Source organism: Dipteris shenzhenensis, chromosome 12 (genome assembly GCF_047967505.1).
Source record: "Dipteris shenzhenensis isolate YYH24624 ecotype China chromosome 12, Dip_SZ_1.0, whole genome shotgun sequence".
Lineage (NCBI taxonomy): Eukaryota > Viridiplantae > Streptophyta > Polypodiopsida > Gleicheniales > Dipteridaceae > Dipteris > Dipteris shenzhenensis.
The window spans coordinates 19,034,786-19,058,259 of NC_141607.1; the positions used below are offsets into that span (position 1 = coordinate 19,034,786).

General features: G+C 42.0%; 1 protein-coding gene across 1 annotated transcript in view; it reads right to left on the reverse strand.

The window, feature by feature from the left end:
• LOC147895934 (uncharacterized) overlaps positions 1-16,438 on the reverse strand; it is a 30,081-nt gene extending 13,643 nt beyond the window's left edge. The window contains exons 1-3 of the mRNA XM_087383006.1: positions 16,303-16,438; positions 7,291-7,460; positions 6,854-7,003 (exon numbers count right to left, since the gene is read on the reverse strand). Coding sequence (XP_087239132.1) covers positions 6,854-7,003; positions 7,291-7,460; positions 16,303-16,342 — 360 coding nt within the window. The 5' untranslated portion in view covers positions 16,343-16,438. The remainder of the gene's footprint in view (positions 1-6,853; positions 7,004-7,290; positions 7,461-16,302) is intronic.
• Between the last annotated feature and the right edge of the window lie 7,036 nt (positions 16,439-23,474).

Here is a 23,474-nt window from a genome sequence, read left to right on the forward strand (position 1 = left end):
GAGATTATCTCCCGAAGTGAGCCCTTGGAAAACGATACAAGAGAAAGAGATTATTGGCTACTCTTCAGTCTCCCAAGCACATAAATTTCTAGTCCACAACCATTTACCTCATAACGTAGCAACCTGGAAATTGAAAATCCCCCATTAAAGTTTGTCAAAGAGGCACTTATGAGATAGTCTACTATGTGCAATCAGTTGACCAGAGTGAAAAAAATACATTCACCAAAGGAAAAAGCACTTTGAGATTGTACTTGCTAGTCATATATTTTGGCACCATCTTTGTGAAATCAACAAGACCAGATCGTGTTATATTATTGCGTACTCTTCTTTGTCCGTAAATCTCTCTCACCTAATGATACCATGTTCACTCATTAGGGAAAGAAATGAATCTGAAGTTGAAAGGCATGTTCTCTCCTAGGGTCCAAATTATGAGACCAAAAAGCATGACCTAAAAGCCATTTACCTGACTTTGAGCAGTCTCTGGGATCCAGTTTGTGTTCCTAAACAATGGATGAAGCTGATTGCGAATCAACTGCCTACACCAATGATGTGGTAGACCATGCCATGGATATTCTAGCTACCAATCCTCATCGGGAGGAAGAAGTAGGCTGGAAAACCTTACCTAACCTAGTGCTGGAAACACCTTCCTCTTGTGTAGATGGGGACCCCTGTGACTACAAGACTGTTCTCTTATCTCCTCGTGGCACCTTCAAAACACTGCAGCCTGTGTGCTCTCCTAGAACTTCAGTGGGCTGCGTAGTGATGCCTTGCGAATGCATCTCCTTGCTGCTCCTATGGGCACCAACGGTGAGGCATTGTTTGCTCTATGATCCTTGACCTCCTTGTTGCTTCCATCTGCAGCTAATACTGAGGCACAAGTCACCCTTGATTCATGTCCTCCTTGCTGCTGTGTAGGCAGCCTGATATAAGGACCTTCTATAGGTGTTCTGTACCTCCCTGCTGCAGTGTAGGCAGCCCAATATAAGGCACATGAGCACCTCAAAGGCTAAATGATAACTACCCCAACCTAGGGCCTATATATAGGGCATTTCCCTTTCCAATCCTCAGTCCTCTATTGTTAGTCAACACAGCTTTAGGCATTATTAGCCAAAGCAAGGAAGACATTTTGTCAGGGATTGAGCTTGACCAAATGGAGCAGAATCTGAATTTCCATTTGCCCTTAGAGTCCTAGAGTTTCCACCTAGTATTAGGAACCATGCAGAGATCTCCAATGTCCCTGTTTGGCGCGGGGAGAGGGAAGAAAGAAGTACTCTCAACCCAACTGAACTCTTTACTGTAAACCAAGAAAGATCCCCTTTCCATTGCTGATTGCCCTTCCAGAGTTAAATTATGTTCAAGACAAGTGTCTGGCTTTGGTTATTTAAACTGAACTCTCTCCTAATCTCTCCTAATCTCAATCCAGGTTTTCCATCTTAGCTCATCTCTGTTCCAAAGTTGACCCCAGCATTGCAGTCCCTTTTTAAAGAGTAAAGCAGTCTTAGCAAAGTCTTTGTCAGAGAGAACATCATCCTTGAAGATAACAGAGACCCAAATTGAGTCTAATGTCATAAAAGCTCCTTTGCCAGAGAAGACAATTTGGCTTTTGATTCCTTCAAAGGCTATCCATAGTGAGATCCAAAGCTAGCTTCCTTTAGCTTTGCAGGGTTCAGGGTTACAAATAGCTAGCAGCATAGGGTATTTTTTCCACTTGGGAGCTCTCAAAGGTCTTAGGGAGTTGACATTCCTTAAAAGGATTTGGGCCCAATCCTCAAGAGGATGTAGGATTGCTTTAATTATCCAAGTTGAGGATAGTTTCAGAGAAGCCTGCTCTATATCTATCACACCTAAGCCTCCTTCCTGCTTGGGTTTGATACAAAAATCCCATCTGACCTTGGGTATCTTGACCCCCCAAAGAAATTATCTGCAAATTCAAATGAACCTGTCAATTCCAGTTCTAGAAGAGGACCAAGAAGTGAGGTAGAATATGATAATAGGATATATGCAGTGGTTGAGAACAGTTCTTCTTCCAGCTAGACTAGCCTGGAACCCTCTCCATTTCTCAATCTTGTTTAGAAATCCGTTCAAGAACCAATCCCATCTCTGTTTGAGAGAAATGTCAAAACCCATGGGATACCCAATAATCTAAAGACTGTGCCATGTTTGATTCTCATCCCCTTTGAGAGTTACATATTCAGTTTTGGAGTGGTTGATTTGGGAACCAGAAGCTTTACAAAAGATCTCTAAGGACTCCATAGCCTTTTTAATACCCTGAGTCTCATTCCTCAGGGTTAAGTTTATATAATCAGCAAACTGTTGGCATATAAGATGCTAGCCAGAGGGTAACTCAATGCCTTTCACCTTACCTTCTTGACTCTGATGTTGAAGTAGCCACCCTAATGAGTCTGCAGCAATTGCAAAAAGTAAAGGAGCAATGGGGCAACTCTGACTTATAGACCTTTTAAGGACAAAGGGTTGACTCATGATCCCATAGACACAAATCTTGGCTGAAGCATTAGTGAGAAGGAGTTTGATATATAAGATGAAAAGGGGGCCAAGGCCCATATCAGCCAAAGTCTGGATGATGAAGTTCCATTCAAGTCTGTCATATGCTTTATCAAAGTCAACCTTCAGAAAACATGTCCTGCTTTGTTTCTCTGGCATACTCGCATCCCTCCCAGATATTGATAATGACTTTAAGATGTCTTCCCTTTATGAAGTCTTTCTGTTCTGGAAGTATCCACTTGGCCATTCTATTCTTTACTCTCAAAGCCAATGCTTTAGCAAAAATTTTATAGCTACAGTTAAGCATAGTGAGTGGCCTCCACTTTCTTAGCTCTTCCTTATGCCCTTCCTTAGGAATAAGCTTGATAACACCCCCATTAATATGAGTAGGCAGCTTCCCATTATCGACACTCTCTTGCCATAACAGTAGGAGATAAGGACCAATAGTGGGCCAAAATTTTTTGTAGAATTCAATTGGTAGTCCATCCTCTCTTGGTGTTTTGCCATTTGCCATCACCTTGACAGCCTCAAAGAGTTCATCAATAGATATAGATTTTTCCAGGTACTTGTTATCAAAGCTAAGCACAGTGCTCTTTCTAGTATCCTTACATAGTTCCCTAGCCTTGGTAACTTCAATATCTACTTGTATAGTGGACGATAGTAGGTTCTGAAAGTGGAGATGAATGAGATCAATATTCTCCTCAATAGATAAAGCAAGAGAGTTGTCAGCTTTTCTAAGAAGGGAATAAGAATCTATTCTTGAATTCTAAGTTCATTTCGTTTCAAAACCAAGTCCAGCCTGGGCCTGTGGATCCCCCTGTCTGGCTAAGTTCTCCAAGGAAACAATCATGTCCTGAATGCTGTCCATTCTCTTAGCCCTTCTATACACCAGGAGTCACTGACTGAGATAGAATCAATGTGAAGGACATCAGCCAAATTGCTTTAACTCCTTCTTGGACACTTTTAAGGTCAAAGAATTTAGGATCAGCCTTAAACCATGACTCATGAGGTGGTTTTTTGTCCTGGGCAAAAATCACATTTGAGAAGGATTGGCTTGTGATCAGAGAGAAAAAGAGAGGAGAAGACCTGAGTCTGAAGAGAGCTAGTCTGCCTTACTAGTTCTTGAGAAGCATAGATCCTATCCAATCTAGCCTCTCTTCTGTTGGCTCTAACTTCGCTATTGGACCAAGTAAAAGTACCTTTCATCCCCATGTCCACAAGGCTTAGTTCTTTTCTTCATATCCTCCCAAAGAATCAGTTCCTTGCCTCTAATTACTATTCCTTTACATATCCATCTGTCAGTGGAGTTTTCCACCATGTTTTGTTCTCCCACCACAAAACATTTATTTCTTGCAAGCAGTAGTGATTCCCAACTAACCATTCTGTCATGTATACTGTTAGGGGCATATAAAGAAACCACAATGAAAGACTAACCCTGTAGAGAGCATTTGAGCATAATCCATCTGTTCAGTGCATCCAGTTCAACCCCTAGGATTCCATGGGAAGGGGCTTCTCTCTGTACACACTACCATTCCTATTCACCATTACCAAGGTGCTGGGCAGATCCTCAACAATGTCCCATTTTGATACAAACCTGAGGATTAGCTCTAGGATTAATAAAGTTTTCTTTCTCAACTCCAACTGTCTCTCCCAACCCACTACAAAGAGAGGCAATTTGGTTGCAGAGCGAGGGGCAAATCTGGGAGCTCAACCCACACAGGGCTAACGGTGGACCTAGGTAGATCAAGATTGAAGTTCTGCTTCCACTTCTCTAAGTAAAAAGAAAGCAAGGGCTGATTTGGAATGTCATAAAGTGTCCGTGCATAATCTCAAACCAGATCTGAGTGTTAGTGAGTGGCGGAGGGGCCCGTCCTTCTAGAAATCTCCGACAGAAGTCTTTAGAGTTGTCACTAAACAAAATGTTCAGTAGCTCCTCCTCATTTGGATGAACAAAGTCCAGTTTCTTCCTCCGTACCAGTCTACGGTAGTCGCGTAGCGTATCTGGTGCGCTCGAAAGATTGTTTTTTGTTTCGAATCTGAGCTGACGGCGTAAAGCCTTACACTCATCATCGTACCAACTATTACAGGGTACAGTCCCAAGGGGTGGTGGGCGGGTGGAGCGGGTGGTGTGGAGGAAAGTGTGAATGGCAGCCTCGTGTAGTGAGCGGGTGACAAGGGCAGCACGATCCTCTAAAAGGGGTATGAAGTCAATATAAGCGAGAAGAATGTACAGACGGCCAGAGTAAGAAGGTGAGTGATCCCGATCAAAGTGTATATCGTGGTAGGTGTCTAATAGTCCACATAGAACAGTTGAGAGCCTTGGAGGCCATGCTAGGAGACTCAAAGAGGAAGATAGGAAAACCTTTCCTCAGAAACCTAACATTGGTAACACTGATGCCTTGTCTTACCCAGTTTGTTCTCACCCAACTATAAATGAAAGCTAAAGGAGGTCTGGGTCCTGGAAGAAATCCTATCAGAGCATGAGTGCTAAGCCAATCTATAGATTCATATAGAAGATCTTCGTTGATAAAGGAAGCGATTTGCTTACATCTTGCAGATTTTTGGCTCTCACCAACAATAGCCTCTTTCTCTTCAGCAAGTGTGGAGCTGTTGCCTGGGGCCTGTGGGTCATTCTTTTCTTTCTCGCCTTGAAGGTGCTTTTCATTTCCTTCATTCTCTCCCCCATGCACCCAGTCATCCCCGCTTTGGGGGTCTCTTTGATTTGTGCTTGCACTTGGAACACCTCTGGAAGGAATGGTTCCTTCTTTACTTCCTTCTCCGTTGGAACTGTCTCGTCTTTCTGTGCCTTCGACTTCTGTCCGTCCTGGATTGGCAAAGTGAGAAGTAGTATCCTTTCGCGCTGGAAGGGAGAAGAATCCGCCTCTAGCTTTCTGCGGTGCTGCCGCGTAAGATACCGTGGCCCCCCCTCTCCCAACTCGGAGAGCTGACGGGGAGCGTCCATTTCTGTCATGTGGTGCTAGAGCTTCTTTCAAGACGGAAGATGCTATGTCTTGCCTAAGGGCCCCTGTATCAATTTTCAGAATCGACTGGCGGCATTCGGATGAGAAAGTATTCTCTTTGGCAAGTTCAGGGAAAGCGTCCTCGAATGTCAAATTAGCAGACCATTTTATATGGGATCGAAGATCCGGACGTGACAGGCTGCCACTTCTGTCTTCTTCTTCCATGTCATCATCAAAGTCTTTTCCAAAGTCAGGTCTAAGTGGTGGGTGGGGGAATCTAGTCTGTAGATCTTCGTCCCCGTCTCCGTCTCCATCCTCTATCTCCATCTCAGATTTTCCCTTGGATCATCCATGCGCACTATTCTTGTCCATTCTTCCTTCCTTTTTTGCCGTGATCTACTCCTATAGCATCCCATTTGCTGCTGTCTCTTGCGCAGTTATCTGCTGCTTGCAAACTTGCTCTAGGTACCTCCATAAAGCTTTGATATGACCCTGCATAACCAGCCTACTTATTGCTCGACCGGAGTAGACTGCTTGAAATCTCTTCGAACCAGCCTAGCTGTGCGGGGTGACATGAGGGCTTTCGCCAGGCCTACAAGCTAGTCCAACAGCCGGTGAGGGAGCCCCTAAGGTACCTAAGGGGTGCAAGATGCCAGGCGGCTGGAAGTCGGCCTCCAGGCAGCAGTGGCAAAAGCAAGGCAGACCCAAAGGGGCAGTCTATGGCAGAACAAGGGGCTGGAGGGGCGCAAATAGCTCGCAAGCCAGCATGGGAGGGGAGAGGGCTGAACGGCGGGAAGAAATCAGGGGTTGACGCTGAGGCAAGGGATGAAGGTGGAAGGAGAATTAGGCATGAGGGGGAGAAGGAGAAGAAGAGGGTGGGAAGAGAAAGAAGATGCAAGTGGGAAGGCAGGGGGAGGGAGTGTGCAGGGAAGCAGAAGCTTCACCAGAGGAAGAGTTTAAGACGTCCAGGACTGTCATCATGTCATGTAAGGCCTATAATGCAACCTACAACTACTCTGTCCGGTGACTTTTAAGTTTTGGAGCCGCATTGCCACCAAATGGTAATTTTCATAAAGTATGAGAATCTTTTGTGTCTACAACAAAGTAGAGGACAAAGTAGAGGAAGCTCCTTATTTTTTGAAAGTTAAATAAAAGCAATACCTGTCAAGCAATCTATAATCCTTCAATGAAAAGAGGGGTCTGTTCTAAAGCAAAAGATAAACTACTACCTATAATATATGATTCATTCAGTCTAAATATTGAAATGTTCTCCTGTACCAAACAAAACCATATACAAATGTTTGTGGATTGCTTTCTGAACATCTCAGGATTCATTTGACAAAAACAATATCAAACATACATGCAATGTTCAAATACATAAATTTCCTTACCACTTTCAAGGGTTCATAAGCTCCCATGCGGATACTAGAATAAGATGCTTCTCTCAGCAATGCTGCCCCGGTACCTCTCCACAGACCAGTCAAGCCCTCATTTCTACCAATTCGCAGAATACCTGAGAGAAGACTGCCATATAACCGCTCCTACATATCTCCATAAACACAAAATAAAAGCAAATACTCATATATTATTAAAAAATAAAAATGACATTTTGAGAACAATAAATATGGAAATTTTAAGACAGGAGACTTCTTCTAAAAACGACATGCATATTATTCCTGTTTTCAACAGATAAACGGCTAATGACAAACATTTGTTCTGAAATGTCCTGGATTATGGAAAGCAAAGTATCCCCATATGTAAGTTTTGTATTGATATGAAGAGAAAAGGAGCATAGTTCATTGAAAACAAGTTCACAGAAAAAACTCACTCGACTTGAAGATAGAGCACCATCCAGTTGCATTCGAACTTTGACAACATTGACAGGGTTTGTTACAAAAGCTCCACACATATTGCTAAGTCCAGCTAGTGCAGTTATCGTAAGACTTCCATGCCTAGTTCTCAACTGAGAACTAAGAGCGTGAGCTTGTGACACCCCCTCTGTAATCCACTTATCATTAGTTGATGTCAAGTATAAGAGATGGGTGGACAAAAATCATAATCACATACATATATACCTAGAACAGCTCTATCAAATACCCAACCTCTTCCAAATTTCCCATTCTGCCATCGTTTTGATACCCCTCAATCATTGTGTCACCTTGCTCCTACCATAATTAGTAAAACTTTAGGACTTGCAAAACAAACATATGGTAATTCAGTGAGGGAAATGATTATCTTAAGGGCATTCCTTTTATCTAATCAACTCACCCCACCTACAGAGGCTGTAGCACAATTATATCTCAATAACTGACCAGCCTACAGCGTAGGTCTGGGTGCAACGGCGTGAGTTGATTTACGCTATTCAACCCACGAACCAAAAAGGCATATCAAACTATGTATGTAGAATAAATTTAACAGTAAATCAGAAATACTTATTCAAAAGTTGAAAGAAAAACTGAGATCAAACGTATAGACAAGTACTTGTGCATAACTGCTCCAATAGACTTCAAATATGAAATATATCTGGGTCATTACAATGGTTTTTGGATGTGGAAATAAGGGAGGGTCAAAGGAATAGCTTGAGCTTTGACAAGAATGACACAATGGCATTGTGCAATCAAAGGTAATGGTCAACCTTATAGGACAGGAGAAAGAGAATGCATGATATGGGACCCATCTGAGGAAGCCCCATCCTGGTGCAACCCTGGTCGGCAGTCCCACAGACTGCAGTCAGCAGTCTGTGGAGGGGTTTTGAAGGAAGGCCAGTCAACCCTGTTCTGGTCCGCTGGCACACAGACTGGCCGCGGCCCAGTATTTATGGTCTGGTCAGCTGCAGCAGCAGTATGGTTGGCCACATTGGGGGCTTGTTGGGCCTATAAAAGGGTCCTCTTGGGGGGGGCATTAAGCAGTTCATCCATCAACAGTTTAGGCATTCCTGTGTGCAGATCACAATCCAGGTCAAGAGCAGCAGTGAAGGCTATGAACGTAGTTAGCAGATACGGAAGCCTCCCAAGAGGCATGTGGTAGTTTATCTTCTTGTGCATGCACATGTGTTGAATTGAAATAAAGTGGATGCAGTATCCTAGCACATCCTCCACACTAGCTATGTTGTGTTCTCAGTTGGTAATTGCCAAGGACATTGATTTATCTACCAAAAGCAAATGATATTTCACGTTAGGTAGGTAGGAGCAATTTGCATTAGCTTACACCCAGGGACTTGGGAAGAAACGAGGATAACAGAGAGAAAGAACGATGCCCAATTGCGAGAACTCTCTTTTATCTACCCCGAGGACCAGCTAGCCTTGCTGTTTTAGCTTTGATCTGCTATAGACAAGTGTAGGTTTGTTTTCGAACATCCCAAACAAGCAGTTCTAAGCAAACAAACTTAGAAAAGGAGGCTGATAGGGCAATGCACAGCGACAAAATTAGAAACAATATAGCATAATATCAGCAAGCACTTGGACAATAACTTTACAAAGTGAAATTTGCATGTACTATTAATACAGAAGAACCATATATCAGGAGTAACTAAAAGGGAAGCCGCACAAGAAAGAAAAGATTCAGATCCACCAGGGCAACTGGCGAATCCAACATATCAACCACAATAACAAAAAAGTAATTAAGGGCCAAAACAATGAACCAAAAAAGAAGAGCAGCAGAAAGCAGGAAAATGAAATCAGTAGCAAACATAGATGACATGCAAGTAACATTGCAAAGCAACCAAAGATAAAATCAGACCCATTGGATTAATGAGTATCAATGGTGGACTGTTGAGCAAAAACAATGCGAGAAATTTTAAAAGAGAAATAGTCTCCTTTACTCTGCCACCTCCAATGCCAGTTTTAAACTTTGACTGCAGAACATTATTCTGAGCCAAAGGAGATGATTATATGCGTGACAGACTCAAGAAATATGTGCCAATGATGATCAATTTCCACCATAAGCGTTGTCAGTAGACACACATGAGCAAAAGCCAAAAATGGTCAAGAGAAACCGGAAGGCAGTTGTGGCAATCCAAAGATGCGTCAAGAATAGTGAGCTGCTGACAGACAGAATGGTAAAGATGCCCAAACTAGACACGCCAAGAGCAATGCATGTGCCACAAGGTAAGTAAAGACTTGTATTATAAAATGAGGCTAAGTATGGCAGAAGAGGTAAACAAAAATTTGGCAAAGTTGCAAAAATGTAGCGAGACCCCATTCCAAGTTGTACACCGAAATTGAAACGGCAATCGTGTAAGAAACAATAGGATGTGGTCACATGTATGACCCCTTAAAAAGGCAGCATTTTTCTCAAAGAATGAGACCAAGAAAAGTTCCCTTTACCCTATTTTCTGGAAAAGGAAATTGAGGAAGAGCATGTGTGAAAGGATTCAAATTGTTGGACTATCAACTGAAGGAAGGATTGCATAGCTGCTGAAACCGGTGGGCAGCATGTTGGAGCATTTTGGAGCTTAGGTAGTGTGCACACGGTTCTAGTGTGAAAACTGTTGTGGTTTGTCTTGTGTGAGTTTGAAAGGTCAAGTGTCTATTGGCCTAGTCAAGAGTCTAGATTAGATTTTGGTGATGTCATAGATATTCTCTTCTGTGATATCATCAGTGATGTCAGTCTGTGTCCTCATGAGTCTATATAATGAGGCCTTGTACTTGCTATCAAACCCCCAATGAATCTACATCAAGTTCATGGTCCCATCTCATTGTTCATCATGTGATTGCCTCGTATCTCTCTTCATTCTCCCTGGTTCCTTCATGTGGTATCAGAGCATCTCCTTGTTCAGCTCGTGCTTCTATTCTTCATCTTCATGATGCTGGACCATTGCTCGTGACCTATAGCCTGTATTGCTTCACTGTTCCTCATGCATGCAGATTTCAGAAGCAGCCTTGATTGCTCTTATTTCTTTACCGCTCCTTGTTGAGAGAAACATGGAGAATTCTTTGGGTTTCATCGCTGCTAAAAGTGCTCTCAGAAGGCTGGGATATTCGAGACCAGCGTGATCATCTTTTGAAAATTCGCCCATTACAACAGTTCTTGAAGATGATTCTGTTACGATTTGTTGCTGACGAACCGGGATCTGGGTTGTGAAGTTTTACTGGACTATACTCACTTTCTACTGTACCTCATCACATTCGGTATTTCAAAATTGCCTCCGGCTCATATGGCGGGCTTACAGTGCTGGAGAATGACGGGAGGACTTTCCTACCAAAATTATTATCTGTATAGAAACAACGCAACAACTGTATACAAGACTTCATACGGTCCATAGAACCGATCATTGAATTTTGGGGTCATGTTCTGTGGCAGCTTAATGTTGTGAGAGCTCACAAGTACTAAGTCGCCAGCGAAGAACTCCACGTGCTTGTGCTTTTTATCATGGTATTTCTTCATGACTAGTTTACTCTTTTGCAAGCTTTCCTTTGCAATTTTCAACCGTTCTTGCCATCGATTCAAGAACTCCTCTGCATCAGGATCATCCACCTTTGGAACCCCCGAAGCAAGAGCCACTGGCGTGATGACTTCTTTACCTGTTGCCAAATCGAATGGCGTGAAGCCCGTGCTCCAATGCACCGTGTTGTTGTAGTGAAACTCAAGAATGTCCAAGTGCAGTGCCCAATCTTTTTGGTCGACTTGAACATAGTTGCGCAAAAGTCCTCCACAGTTTAATTTATCTTTTCAATCTATCCATCAGACTCAGGGTGGTACGATGAGCTGAAACGCAAGTGTGTCTCCAATATCTTGAAACTGTGTCTCCAATTGTGTCCACATGTCACTTAGAAACCTAGGATCCCGGTCGGAGACGATCGTGAGTGGCAACCCATGGTACTTGAAGATATGCGTAAAGTACAGATGGGCTACATGTTTTGCAATGATGGGCGATTCGATCGGAATGAAGTGGGCTTGCTTAGAGAAATAGTCTACAACCACCATGATTGCGGTGTAACCATGAGAGTTGGGGAGCGCAGTGATGAAATCCATGCTCACCACATACCATGGTCTTCATGGGACAGGCATGGTCTGCAACTTGCCTGCCCTTTTGGTCCGGTCGGCCTTAACAAATTGGCAAGTGGGGCATGTACGCACGTACTCCACTACGTCTTCGCGCATGCAGGGCCAGAAGAACATCTGACACATCCTCTCAAGTGTCTTTTTTTGCCATGTGTGCCCTACAAGTTTACGACACTCCCATAACAGAGCTTTCTTCAGATCCAAGTCATCTAGGATGTACAAGCGGTTCTCATAAACATAGAGCAACCCATTTTCTTCATTGTACCATCCCCCAAGGGACTACGCCCTGCTTCACGTCCTGAAGTAATTTCTGAGATTCCGCATCTCGTTCCATGGGCTCCTTGATCCTTTCCATGAGAGACCCTTTTACAATGCTAATCGCCATTAGCTCAACCTTACTGCTCAACGCATCCGGCATTGCATTTGCCTTGCCTAGTTTATGCTCAATCGTAATATCAAACTCTGCCAAGAAGTCTTGCCACCGTGCTTGTTTTGCAAAGAGTTTTGGTTGAGTTTGGAAGTACTTCAGCGAAATGTTATCGATTAACACCTTGGTGTGCTTGTCCTGCACGTAGTGTTTCCATTTCCAAAGACATTCCACCACTGCCAGCATTTCCTTCTCATACGCCGTCCATTGACGCTCTGCTGCATCCAATTTCCAAGACTCATAAGCCACCGGGCACCCATCTTGCATGAGCACCCCACCCAGAGCAAAGTCTGACGGATCTATCTGTATTCAAATGGCTTGCTGAACTCTAGGAGTTTCAACACAGGGGACGAGATCATGATCTCCATCTCGCCAAATGCCTTACTGCATTCATGATTCCAATCGAACTTCTCCTCCTTTTGTAGTAAATCATTTAGAAGAGCTGCAACTCGACTGTATTCCTTTACGAACCTCCGATTGAAGTTACAGAATCCCAAGAAGCTTCGTACTCCACGTACTGTTCTTGGCGACTCCCATTCTTTAACTACCTTGGATGGGTCCATTCTTCATCTTTCAGGAGCTGAACTCGATAATCTTGACGTAGTTTTGCGTGCTAGGCGACATTTCCTGAGCACAATGGCTCTTTCGTCTACTCTTGCATTTGTTGTGCCTACATCCAAGAGATTTTCAGGAACTGGTTCCCACATGGAAAACAAAGAAAAAAACGAGATCCAGAAGTACAAGCAAAGGTGTCAACGAGCCATTTCCATTATTGGCCTTAGTCTTGCGGATTCTTTAATCCATCATGTTGACTTATTATCCACTCCTAATCAGATCTGGATGAAGCTTGAAAGTATCTTTGGCAACAAAGTTACCCACTCTAAGGTATTCTTGAAACTTAAATTTTATGAGCTCAATATGCAAGATACTGACAAGCTTAGTGATCATCTTGCTTCAATGAATTCTCTCATCAGTCAACGTGCTAGTCTTAAATCTGAGCCTAATGACGAAGATAAAATGGCTATACTTATTAAAAGCATAAGATGTTCCTCAATTTCAATCTTCGCTTGAAGTTCTTTACGTTGCATCCACTACTTTTGAGGATATGGTGGCTCTTCTTTTGGAGAAAGATAGAAGGAAACTGGATGAGGACAAACCTCCAGACATCGAACTTGGTCTTGCATCCAATCCCACTTGGAAGGGAAGCAAGAAGATACAGTGCCGCTATTGTAAGCGGTTTGGGCATAAAAAAGCATTCTGTTACCAGAAGAAAAGAAAGAGCAAGCACAATATCATGCACACTTGGTTGCCGCAGAGGAGGAAACTCTACCTGAAGACCCTCCAGGCGAGATCTTTGTAGGCATTGCTGAAGACACCGAGTCTTTTGAGGACCCCTTTTGTTTCTAGTTCAATCTTTGCGTGTAGGGTACTTTGCCCGGGTTGCTCCCCAAAATGAATGCAATAAAAGTGTCCTTGTGCGTTCTTAAGAGGTACTCTGCCTTGAGTAGTCCCTCTAAAATGATTGTATTTTGTTTTTTTGTGAGCCTTAGCCATTGAGATGTCCACTTGCACCCATATCAGAGAAAGGGGGGGTGACTAAGTGATGGTCTCCGCTGCTGGTCGCAAGCTGATTGAGGGGATTACTCTAACATGGGAGGCGTTGACAATATAGGCCCACTCTCTACAGTATTGCGGTAGAGTTGGAGATCGGTTACTTCTTGCCGATGGTCTCACCACCATCGCTCCGAGGGGGGGTGTTAGAGCATTTCGGAGCTTAGGTGGTGTGAACATGGTTCTAGTGTGAACATGGTTGTGGTTTGTCTTGTGTGAGTTTGAAATGTCAAGTGTCCTTTGGCCTACTTTGGTGATGTCATAGATATTCTTTTATGTGATAGCATTAGTGATGTCTGTACTTGCTATCAAACCCCCAATGAATCTACATCAAGTTCATGGTCCCATCTCATTGTTCATCATGTGATTGCCTCGTATCTCTCTCCCTTCTCCCTGGTTCCTCACAGCATCCTCCTTTGAAGGATTGCAACCAACAGGCAGCATGCTCCCACGAAAGATGGAAGGGAAACAGTTGGAAGGGGCAGCACTCCTGTTATTGTGTAAAGTTCAGCCTCTTTGTTGGAAAATTCGATGATCCACCCCTTCCCTCGAAGGCACAGATGTCAACTTCCAATCTTCCTTTCCAAGAAGGGTCTCATGCGGACTTTAATACAATCATATCATATCATTATTCACTGGTTGATGTAGGGCTTAACACAAGCGTTGAATGGTTAGGGTAGTTGAAACAAACTCTTGACATGTCCACTGTCTGAAACTGCACATCAACAATTAGGGAAATTTGAAGCACAAGAAGGAAACGCCACTTCATACAAGGAATTACTTTGCAATGTAAGGGAGCTACAAACATGATGTTTTTGCCTTCCAAGACTTATGAGCAACAACAACTTAATGGAGGGAAACAAAGGGCTGAGGGTCTATGTCATGCAAGGGTGGCCTCTTGCTTCACACCTCCACTATGCACTCTTCTACTCAGACATCCCAAGGATCCACACACAAGATACATAACCAATCCCAAGATTTGAAATAATGCCAGGCCCCAAGTGGGGTGGTGGTTACAAGAGACACACCCTTTCTTGATTTTGCTGCAGAGGTGGTAACGAAGCTGAGTCACTCCTGGCTGCATGCTCATATAACTGCATTGATGCTCTGGCCATGGCCTCCTTCACGTCCCATCCTGGATCCTCCGCAATCGAACACTGGTCTCATGGGAGATCCTTGGTTCACATTTAAACTAACAGGTCGGGAGTAGCGATTGCACCAAAGAGACAACCATTTGCTAAACACTATGGCCTTCACCACCTCTTTACCAAGAGCTGTCTTTTCCATCCATCTTGATGAAGTCCTAATACTGCCAACGGGCATCCTTTATATTAAAAATTTGACCCAAAATGATTAGCTAGAAGCTGTCCTGTCCCTTACACCCACCCCATTGGCCACCAGGAAGAAATGGGATCAAGTGACCTCGTCAGGGACTTTGAATCCAGAGGCTGGAGTCATAGTGGCATATGAGTTACAAGGGAAGGTAAAACCTTGATCTTTGCACACGCTGAAGGCATCCACCAAGTCACCTGCATTTGCATGTTGATGATATACTCAAAACTAGAATATAACGGCTGCTCTGTCCAAGTCATTTGAAGTGACAAATTTGAGACTTAATATTATTCTCTGGGTATTTTAGTGTGGCAGCTTAGGTAAAATATTTAAAAGATATTTTGAAAATGAGTAATGTAAACCTTTGAAACTCCCATGGATGGAAGTGACAAGCTAACAGCTTATGACATCGCAGCTTTGTGGATGAGACCTTGTATAGATGGCTTGTGGGCAGCATATTTTACTTGATTACTGTGAGCCCAGACATAGCATATATAGTGCACAAGGTGAGTCAATTTATGCAGCCACCATGGGAGATGCATTGGAGAGCAAAGAAGATCTTTAGGTATCTAAAGGATACCATGTATTATAAGGTCATTTAAATGCGACGATATTCACCTTCATGGTTTCTTATAGATTCAGACTGGATTCATTGAATAAAAGAGATCTACTTCGCTGTATGTGTTCTCACTTGGATAAATGCAGTACAGTCCCCTGTAGCAAGTAGCAACAAATTGTTCCATTGCCATCCTGTGAATTAAGCTAGCATGGCAGTCAATGGCCAAGGCTTCTTCTTAAAGAAATGGCAATGACACGGAATGAAAGTACAGCTTCTTTTGTGATAACAGCGGCTATATATCTTTGGCAAAGGTTCTTAGATTCCTGCAAGGACAAAATGTTCAAATGTTTCATCACACGAGGTGGATCTTTTCTTTTGCCCCTACAAATCAGCAAGCAGCTGATACCTTCACCAAGCAACCGGGTTGCAAGAAAGACTATGCTGGGGTGCAAGATATAAAATTGAGCATCAAGATAGTGTTAAAATTAATGCTCAGTTTTAATGTACTGTTTGATATCAGTTTTAGACCAACGGTGATCATTCCACATAGTATGCTACATCATCATAGATTGCTTAAGTCATCCGAACAGGAGACCAGCGCATTTGCCGGACTGTACCCATGATCGTTTTACATAATTGAGCCCGCTAGTCACACACCCGAGTGAGCTGAAGTAGATCGGAGGCAGCAACTGACCTTGCCCGAAGGCGATTATAAGGTTCAAAGCGAAAGAGCGGGCGATAACAACGTACATGCCCAGCTCTTTTAAGTTGATGTCTTATTTCAAACGTCGTAAACCACAAATGCATCGGATAAATCAAAGCTCAAACTTGACATCGTAATGGGCAACAATCCTACGCCAGGAGATGCGGTTTGGGAAAGCTGATATGGAGAGGGTGGTGATGGGTACCTTGAGCTGGGGGCGGATCGGGTGAGGAAGCTTCTTCCATGTAAAAAAACGATACGATAAACGCAAGCTATGTGGGGGTCGTCGGAGAAACAGATAGGAGAAGGGAAATGGGAAGGAGTTGAATTGATGAAGCCAGGCGAACTGGGAGACTGGAGGGACTCTTGTCCAAAAGGTCTCCTCATCTAACCAGATTCCAGATTCCAGATTCCAATGCCTTTCGTTGACTTTAGCTGGTAAACACTCGTTCACCCGCCTCTCCCTGTGGCTCTCCTCTAGTGCTCTGATTTTGCCACGTGCTCCTCGCTTAGTTCCCTCTCGCCACCCCGTACTGCCGAAGCAACATATGTGACCCACTTGTGGGAGGTCGTGAGAAATGGTTCCCACGAACTGCCGGCTCCCTCCTCTCAATGCTCTCGTGTCTCTCCCAATGTTCTAGTGCTCTAGCCAATTGTGCTCCTCGGGTAGCTAAATAGCTCCGCTCACCAGCCCAGGTAGCTAAATAGCTCCGCTCACCAGCCCCAATTGTTGAAGTAGTGTATGGGAGCATTTCTGGGCAGTCATGAGAAATGGTTCCCACGAAGTACTGGCTCCCTCCTCCGCGTCGATCCTAACAAAAAAATCTGCAACATGTCCAACATCCCAAACAAAAGAACTATGATAGGATTGGTTGCATCAAGCTCCAATGGCAGGGGTCCTAAAATGCTCGCTAGGAAACTCATCTTTTCATCCCAAACAAAAGAACTATGATAGGATTGGTTGCATCAAGCTCCAATGGCGGGGCATTGCTTACGACATTGTGGTGTCTTGATTATAGGAGTGGCTCATGGGAATGCTTCGAGTGCAGAGAAAAATGTCATTTATACCCACCCTCACACTTGCCCATCCACTTGAGAGATGGCCGGGTGTGCTATACACACCAAGGGGACCGGCAGGGGGAAATCCACAAATAGTCCTACATCTACTAGCCTGAGTTTGGCTACCCTGCTTGCACATCCAGCGATATTTTGTAATCCCATGCCCCTTATAGCCCCACTTTGGGTAGCCAATGTGTAAAAATTTTCAGTCACACACCTCCCCCCACCATTGCTCCTGATGTTGCCACATGAATACATGGTCTAATGTCGGCACATTGATCTTGTTAGTTCCAATCTTTGCCACAGTTCACTCTATACACATCCAAATTCGTGATGCCACCAATAGGAACATGTAGCTCCTCTCAAGCAACTCAATAGTATCATTGCACCTTTCTAACATAGCTTTGGCAACATTTTACTCATCAAATTTCACCACATGGCCCTCGAGAAAGGCCCTATTGATGGCATTCTAACATGCATTGGGACATGCATTCATACTTATCTATCATTCCACTTCGAACTTAAACCAAAATGTGCATAGATAGCTTGAGTGAGATAAAGGTACCTTCACAACCCCTTCACAAAGGGAGTGCAACTTCCAACATAGCAACGAGCAATGGGTGAAGAGTATAGTGCACTTATAAAGAATGGCAATAAGCAATGTGTGAAGACCATAGTGCAATGGGTGAAGAGTATAGTGGAATGGGAGAAGACTACAATGCACTAACATAGACAATTTATGGTAGATGGGTTATAGAGTAAAGCTATGATCAAATGGATCAATTAATATTGATTGCCAAATGTTGTGCGCAATAATTTTGAGTTGGTAATGAAGAAATATATGCAATGAAATCACAACCATGATCACTCTAGCTTCCATTTTTATTGTGCCTCTACATCAAATGGCTGTGAAAATTTCTTTGTCAATGTTTATTTGGAAGAGAAAATTTACATGGCGTAGCTCGAGGGTTATGTTGTCAAAGCATAGAAAAAGAAGTTTAAAAAATCCTTCTATGAATTGAAACATACACCATGTGAGTGATGCATGAAATGCCATAATCCACAAGCGTTTTCTCAAAATGGGTTTTTAACTACCATTTATTTACATCACAAAAGCACAACAATGTATTATCCTGGTTGTTCTTTATGTTGAGATCTATCATTACACATTCAATTACTTTCTTGCCAAAATGGAACTCACAACAAAGTTTGACGTTAAAAATATGGAAGATCCACTAATATCTTAGTAGAATTCTTGAAATAGAATCATTTGACGTAAAAATATGGTAGACCTCCACTAATTTCTTAGTAGAATTCTTGAAATAGAATCATTTGTATGCTTTCAAGCTACTCCCAACTCCCATGGAGTTAAACACCAAATTGCCAAATTCTAATACATTCTTAGATATGGATTCCTTTCAATACAAGCAACTTATTGGAAGCTTGATTTACTTGATAGTAGCAAGGCCATACATCTCTCATGTGGTTGGTGTTCTCAACAGATTTATGAAAAATACCAGAACAAGAATTGACTGTTGTTTGCAAGGTAATCACCAAATATTTGGCATCTAAAGATGAGGCTTGATAGTGTAGATGTGTGCCTCTTGAGTACACCCATTTTCATTTTTGTATACTTCTACCAATGTGGCTGATGAAGTGTCTCTTACTTCTTGGTGCTTTTTTGCAATGCTTAGCAATGTGGCCATACAAGTCACAATAAGAATAACTTCATCCCTTCTATCATGTGGGATGTAGCTCTTAGCGACACCTAGTTCATTTTAACTATGAAATAAGCAATTGGGTGGAAGTTTGCTTCATTACAAGTTATCTCAAGTTTCAATTTCAAGTGAAAAAATATTTTTGAGTGGTTTATTTCTTGTAATTTGAGACCTTGTCGTGCTGACTAAGTCAAATTGATATGAGTAGAGCTTGAATCATTTGATCATGGAGTTCTAGCTAGTTATTTTAAACTATTGGAAGTACCACATCATAGCTATGCGTTCAGGCATAGACATGCCAATAGACGCGCCCGTAAGTTTTTTTAAGTTAAGGAAACACGTCTGTGTGTGTGTCTATAGGTGCTTTGTCTTATTGTGGAGGTAGAAAATAATCAAGCACAACACCAATAACACTAGCGACATCAGTATTAGCATGGAATCGCCCACAATACCGACCATCTAGAATGGCAAAACACAAGCTAGTCAAGCGTCCCCAACTAACCACACAAAGTATTCACTAGGACCCCCGCTGTGTCCGGTGCGCTCCTATGGAGTACTTTGCCATAGTCACACTTGACTAAAATAATAATATCCAAAGCAAGATATATCGGAAAATATAATTTTTGTAACATCCCTCTTGCTTGGATTGCAACTGACCTCAGTTGCGTGTTTGATTATAAGAACTAAGGAGGTCTGGAAAAGTTCAAAAGAACCGCTGAGGCATCCACTGAGCATCATCTCTTGGATGGTTCTTAAATTTGAGCAAGTATTTAGTATAGACATTTCCTTTTCGGGTCGAGTTATGTTGATGATCAACAATGCATTCGGGTTCTAGAATTTCTTCTTCATCAACAATCAATGGGGCCTCTTCATAGATAGGATGAATAGGTAAAGGTCCTTTGAAGGGCTTGAAGTGGCTGATATGGAAAGCATTATGTATTTTCCAATTATCAGGTAATTCAAGCCTATAAGCTAGATCATTAATTTTTTGAATCACCTTGAATGGTCCATAAAAACGTGGTGACATCTTGATTACTCGCCATTTCTCAACACTCTTCAATCTTCTTTTCTCAATCCGAAGAAGTACATAATCACCTTCTTTAAAAAGCATGTTTTTTCGTTTCTTATTAGCTTATTTAGTGTACTTCTCTTGAGCTATTGCAATCGCTTCTCGAACTTCTTTGAGAATATTTTGATAATCATGGGTAAATGCATCTGCTGCTTCCACTCTATGGGTTAATCGTGTGATAGGAATAGGTAAAACCTTCCCATAGATAATCTCAAAGGGTGCTCTTCTAGGTTGCAGAATGAGGATTATTATTATAAGCAAACTGTAAGAGATGAATGTATTTGTCGCAAGTCTTTGGTTAACTTCCTGCATAAGCTCTTATCATATCCAGAATAGTACTGTTTGTAACTTCATTTTGTCCATTCGATTCTGGATGAAAAGCTGATGAGAAGTTTAACTTAGTGCCTAGATTATGAAATAATGTAGTCCAAAAATTACTGCAAAACTTCGAATCTCGATCAGACACGATAGTCATTGGCAAGCCATGATAAACAAAGATATGCTTGATGAATAAATGTGCAGCTTGCTGAGCTATTAAAGTCTTTTTGCATGGGATGAAATAAGCTTGCTTACTAAAGCGATCTATTATCGCCCAAATCATATCATTTTGATTCACTGTAGTAGGAAAACGTGTTATGAAATCCATAGATATTTGTTCCCAAGGTTGCGTAGGAATAGGCAAAGGCATTAGCAATCCTGGGGTCTTTCCTTTGTAACTCTTGATCTTCTGGCAAGTGATGCATTCGGCTACAAACTTAGCCACATCTTTTCTTATAGTAGGCCAATGGAATTCTCTTGCTATCACTTGTAAAGTGGCAATCACTCCCCTATGTCCCATATATGGTGGTTGGTGCATTTCCTCCATTACAATTTGTCTAAAGGGTCGAGTGATGCATAATTTCTTTTGATAAAAGAGGTATCCATCATTGCATGAATAGTCCAACATAGGATTCCAATTGTTATTTTCTAATTTGTTCCATATATCGAAGAAGTCTAGATCCCCTTGATAAGAATTCTTCATACCTTCAAAAGGCTGGGTCTCTATAGCAGTGATATGATTAGTACTTGGCTTTCTGCTAAGAGCATCAGTAACTACATTTTCCTTTCCAAGTTGATACTGAATCATGAGCTGAAAACTCTGTATAAATAATGCCCACTTGATGTGCTTATCAGATATTAGTGGCTGAGTCAACAAATGCTTGATACTTTGCTGATCAGTTTTGATAAGAAACTCAAATCCCATCAAATAATGTTTCCACATTCATAAGGCATGCACAACAACAGTTAATTCTTTATCATATATACTATAATTGCATTCCGCTGGTTTTAATTTTCGGCTCTCATATGCTATTGGATGTCCATCTTGCATAAGTATGGCTCCAATTCCATATCCACTAGCATCGGTTACAACTACAAAGAATGGTCTAGAGAAATTGGGTAATTGCAACACAGGAGCTTGTGTGAGAGCTTCTTTCAAAGCTGTAAAAGATTTATCTTGACGCTCAATCCATAAGAAATGCTTAGCTTTTCTAAGAAGGTATGTCAATGGATGTGCAATTTATGCGAAATTCTTGACAAACTTTCTGTAAAAGCTACACAATCCCAAGAATGATCTTAATTCATGTATATCTCGGGGTTTAGGCCATGTGACTATGCACTCAATCTTCTTTGGATCTACTCGAATCCCGACGGATACAATGTGACCCAAATACTCTATTTGATCTTGAAAGAAACTGCTCTTTTCAGGATTTATGTACAATTGATTTCTTTCAAGAGTGAAAAGACTAGCTTTAGATGTTCCTTATGCTCCTCATCATCTTTGCTAAACACCAGAATATCATTGAAAAATACTACCACACAATCTTGGTGTTTAAGAAAGATTTGGTTCATCATTCTACTAAAAGTAGCTGGAGCATTAGTTAGCCCAAAAGGCATAACTAAAAACTCATAATGTCCCGTTTGAGTTCTAAAAGCAGTCTTCTATATATCCTCTTCTACCATACGAACTTGATGATAGCCAGATTTGAGATCTATCGTATTGAAGACCTTGGCCCCTTTCAATTTGTCCAAAAGATCATCAATCCTAGGGATTGGATATTTGTTCTTCACTATGATTTTGTTCAATGCACGATAGTCTATGCACATTCGGTAGGTTCCATTTTTCTTTTTGACTAATAAGACAGGTGCTCCATAAGGAGAACTGCTGGGTCTTATCAATCCTCTCTCTATCAGTTCCTCCACTTGCTTTTGTATTTCCTTTTGCTCTAGTTGGTTGACTCTATAAGGAGCTTTGCAAGGGGGAGTGTTGCCCGATAAGATTTCTATCCTATGATCTTCACGTTGGGAACATGGTAGTTCAGACAGTAAATCCTCTAAGAAACAATCAAAAAATTCAAAAAGAAATTTTTGGTGCGTAGGCTTAGTGTTTGGCTGAGTAGTCGTTACTGTATTCACCAAAATAAGATATCTCTTCTCACGTTTTCTAGTTGCTCTTTTGGCTTGTGTGTGGTTGAGTAAAGGATTGACCTCAGATTTCATTGAGCTTTTCAGACATATTTCTTGTCTGTCCTTCTTAATCCACATCTGATGTGAATCGTAATCTATCTTAGGATTGTATTGATGCCTCCATGGCATTCCTAAGATGATGTCCACTCCCTGTAGGGGTGCCACTAGAAAGTCTCGTGTATCCTTGTAGGGTTTGATTGAGATTTTTCAAGATTCTTGACTTCTCTAGTGCAATTGTATTTTGTTTTGGTAAAAGCAGCTTTGACCTTATAGTCAGATGGGAAAGACTCTAGGTTTAGCTTTGCTAACGTTCTTTCTGAAATGAAATCATGTGTACTACCATTGTTATGTAAAATAACAACCTCTTTGCCATTAATGAAACCTTTCATCTTTAGAAGAGCATGACAATTATACTTAGCACTGTATTGTCATGGATCAGTTAGTTTTCAAGAGAGAAATTCTTTGAAAAAGATAAGATTAAATGTGCTGCAAATCATTTAGTAGAGAGTGCTGCACTTTGGTGGAACATCACTAAGCACAGTAAAAGGCGACCAAAATCTTGGAAGTCTTTTCAAAAGCTCATCAAGCGAGATTTCCATCTCTCCCTATGCTCACGCTCATCGGCCAACTGTGCCTGAAGTGCATCTAATTGCTCTTGAAGCATGGGTGGTTGTGGTTGATGTGCCATTTTTTATGATGGAAGGAAAAAACAACAAAGAATAAATTGTCCTCGTCCATTAGCATCGATGAATCACAAACTATCCATGATAGGAGTAGAGGTGATCCAAAAGGTGATGCATAGTTTAAGGCTACTTTAGGAGAAACGTCCAACAAGGCAAATGTTGATGAAAAACCAAGATTACTTCAATAGAATCATCATATTTTCTTCTACCTCTAGATCTTAAGGCATTGAATTCAAAGATATGCAACTTTAAGAGCACACATCTCGGTCACAAAGCATAGGGCATCCAAATAGAGGTGTAGGGCACTCTAAGCCATTTTAGATATAAGATCATGTATCTTGGC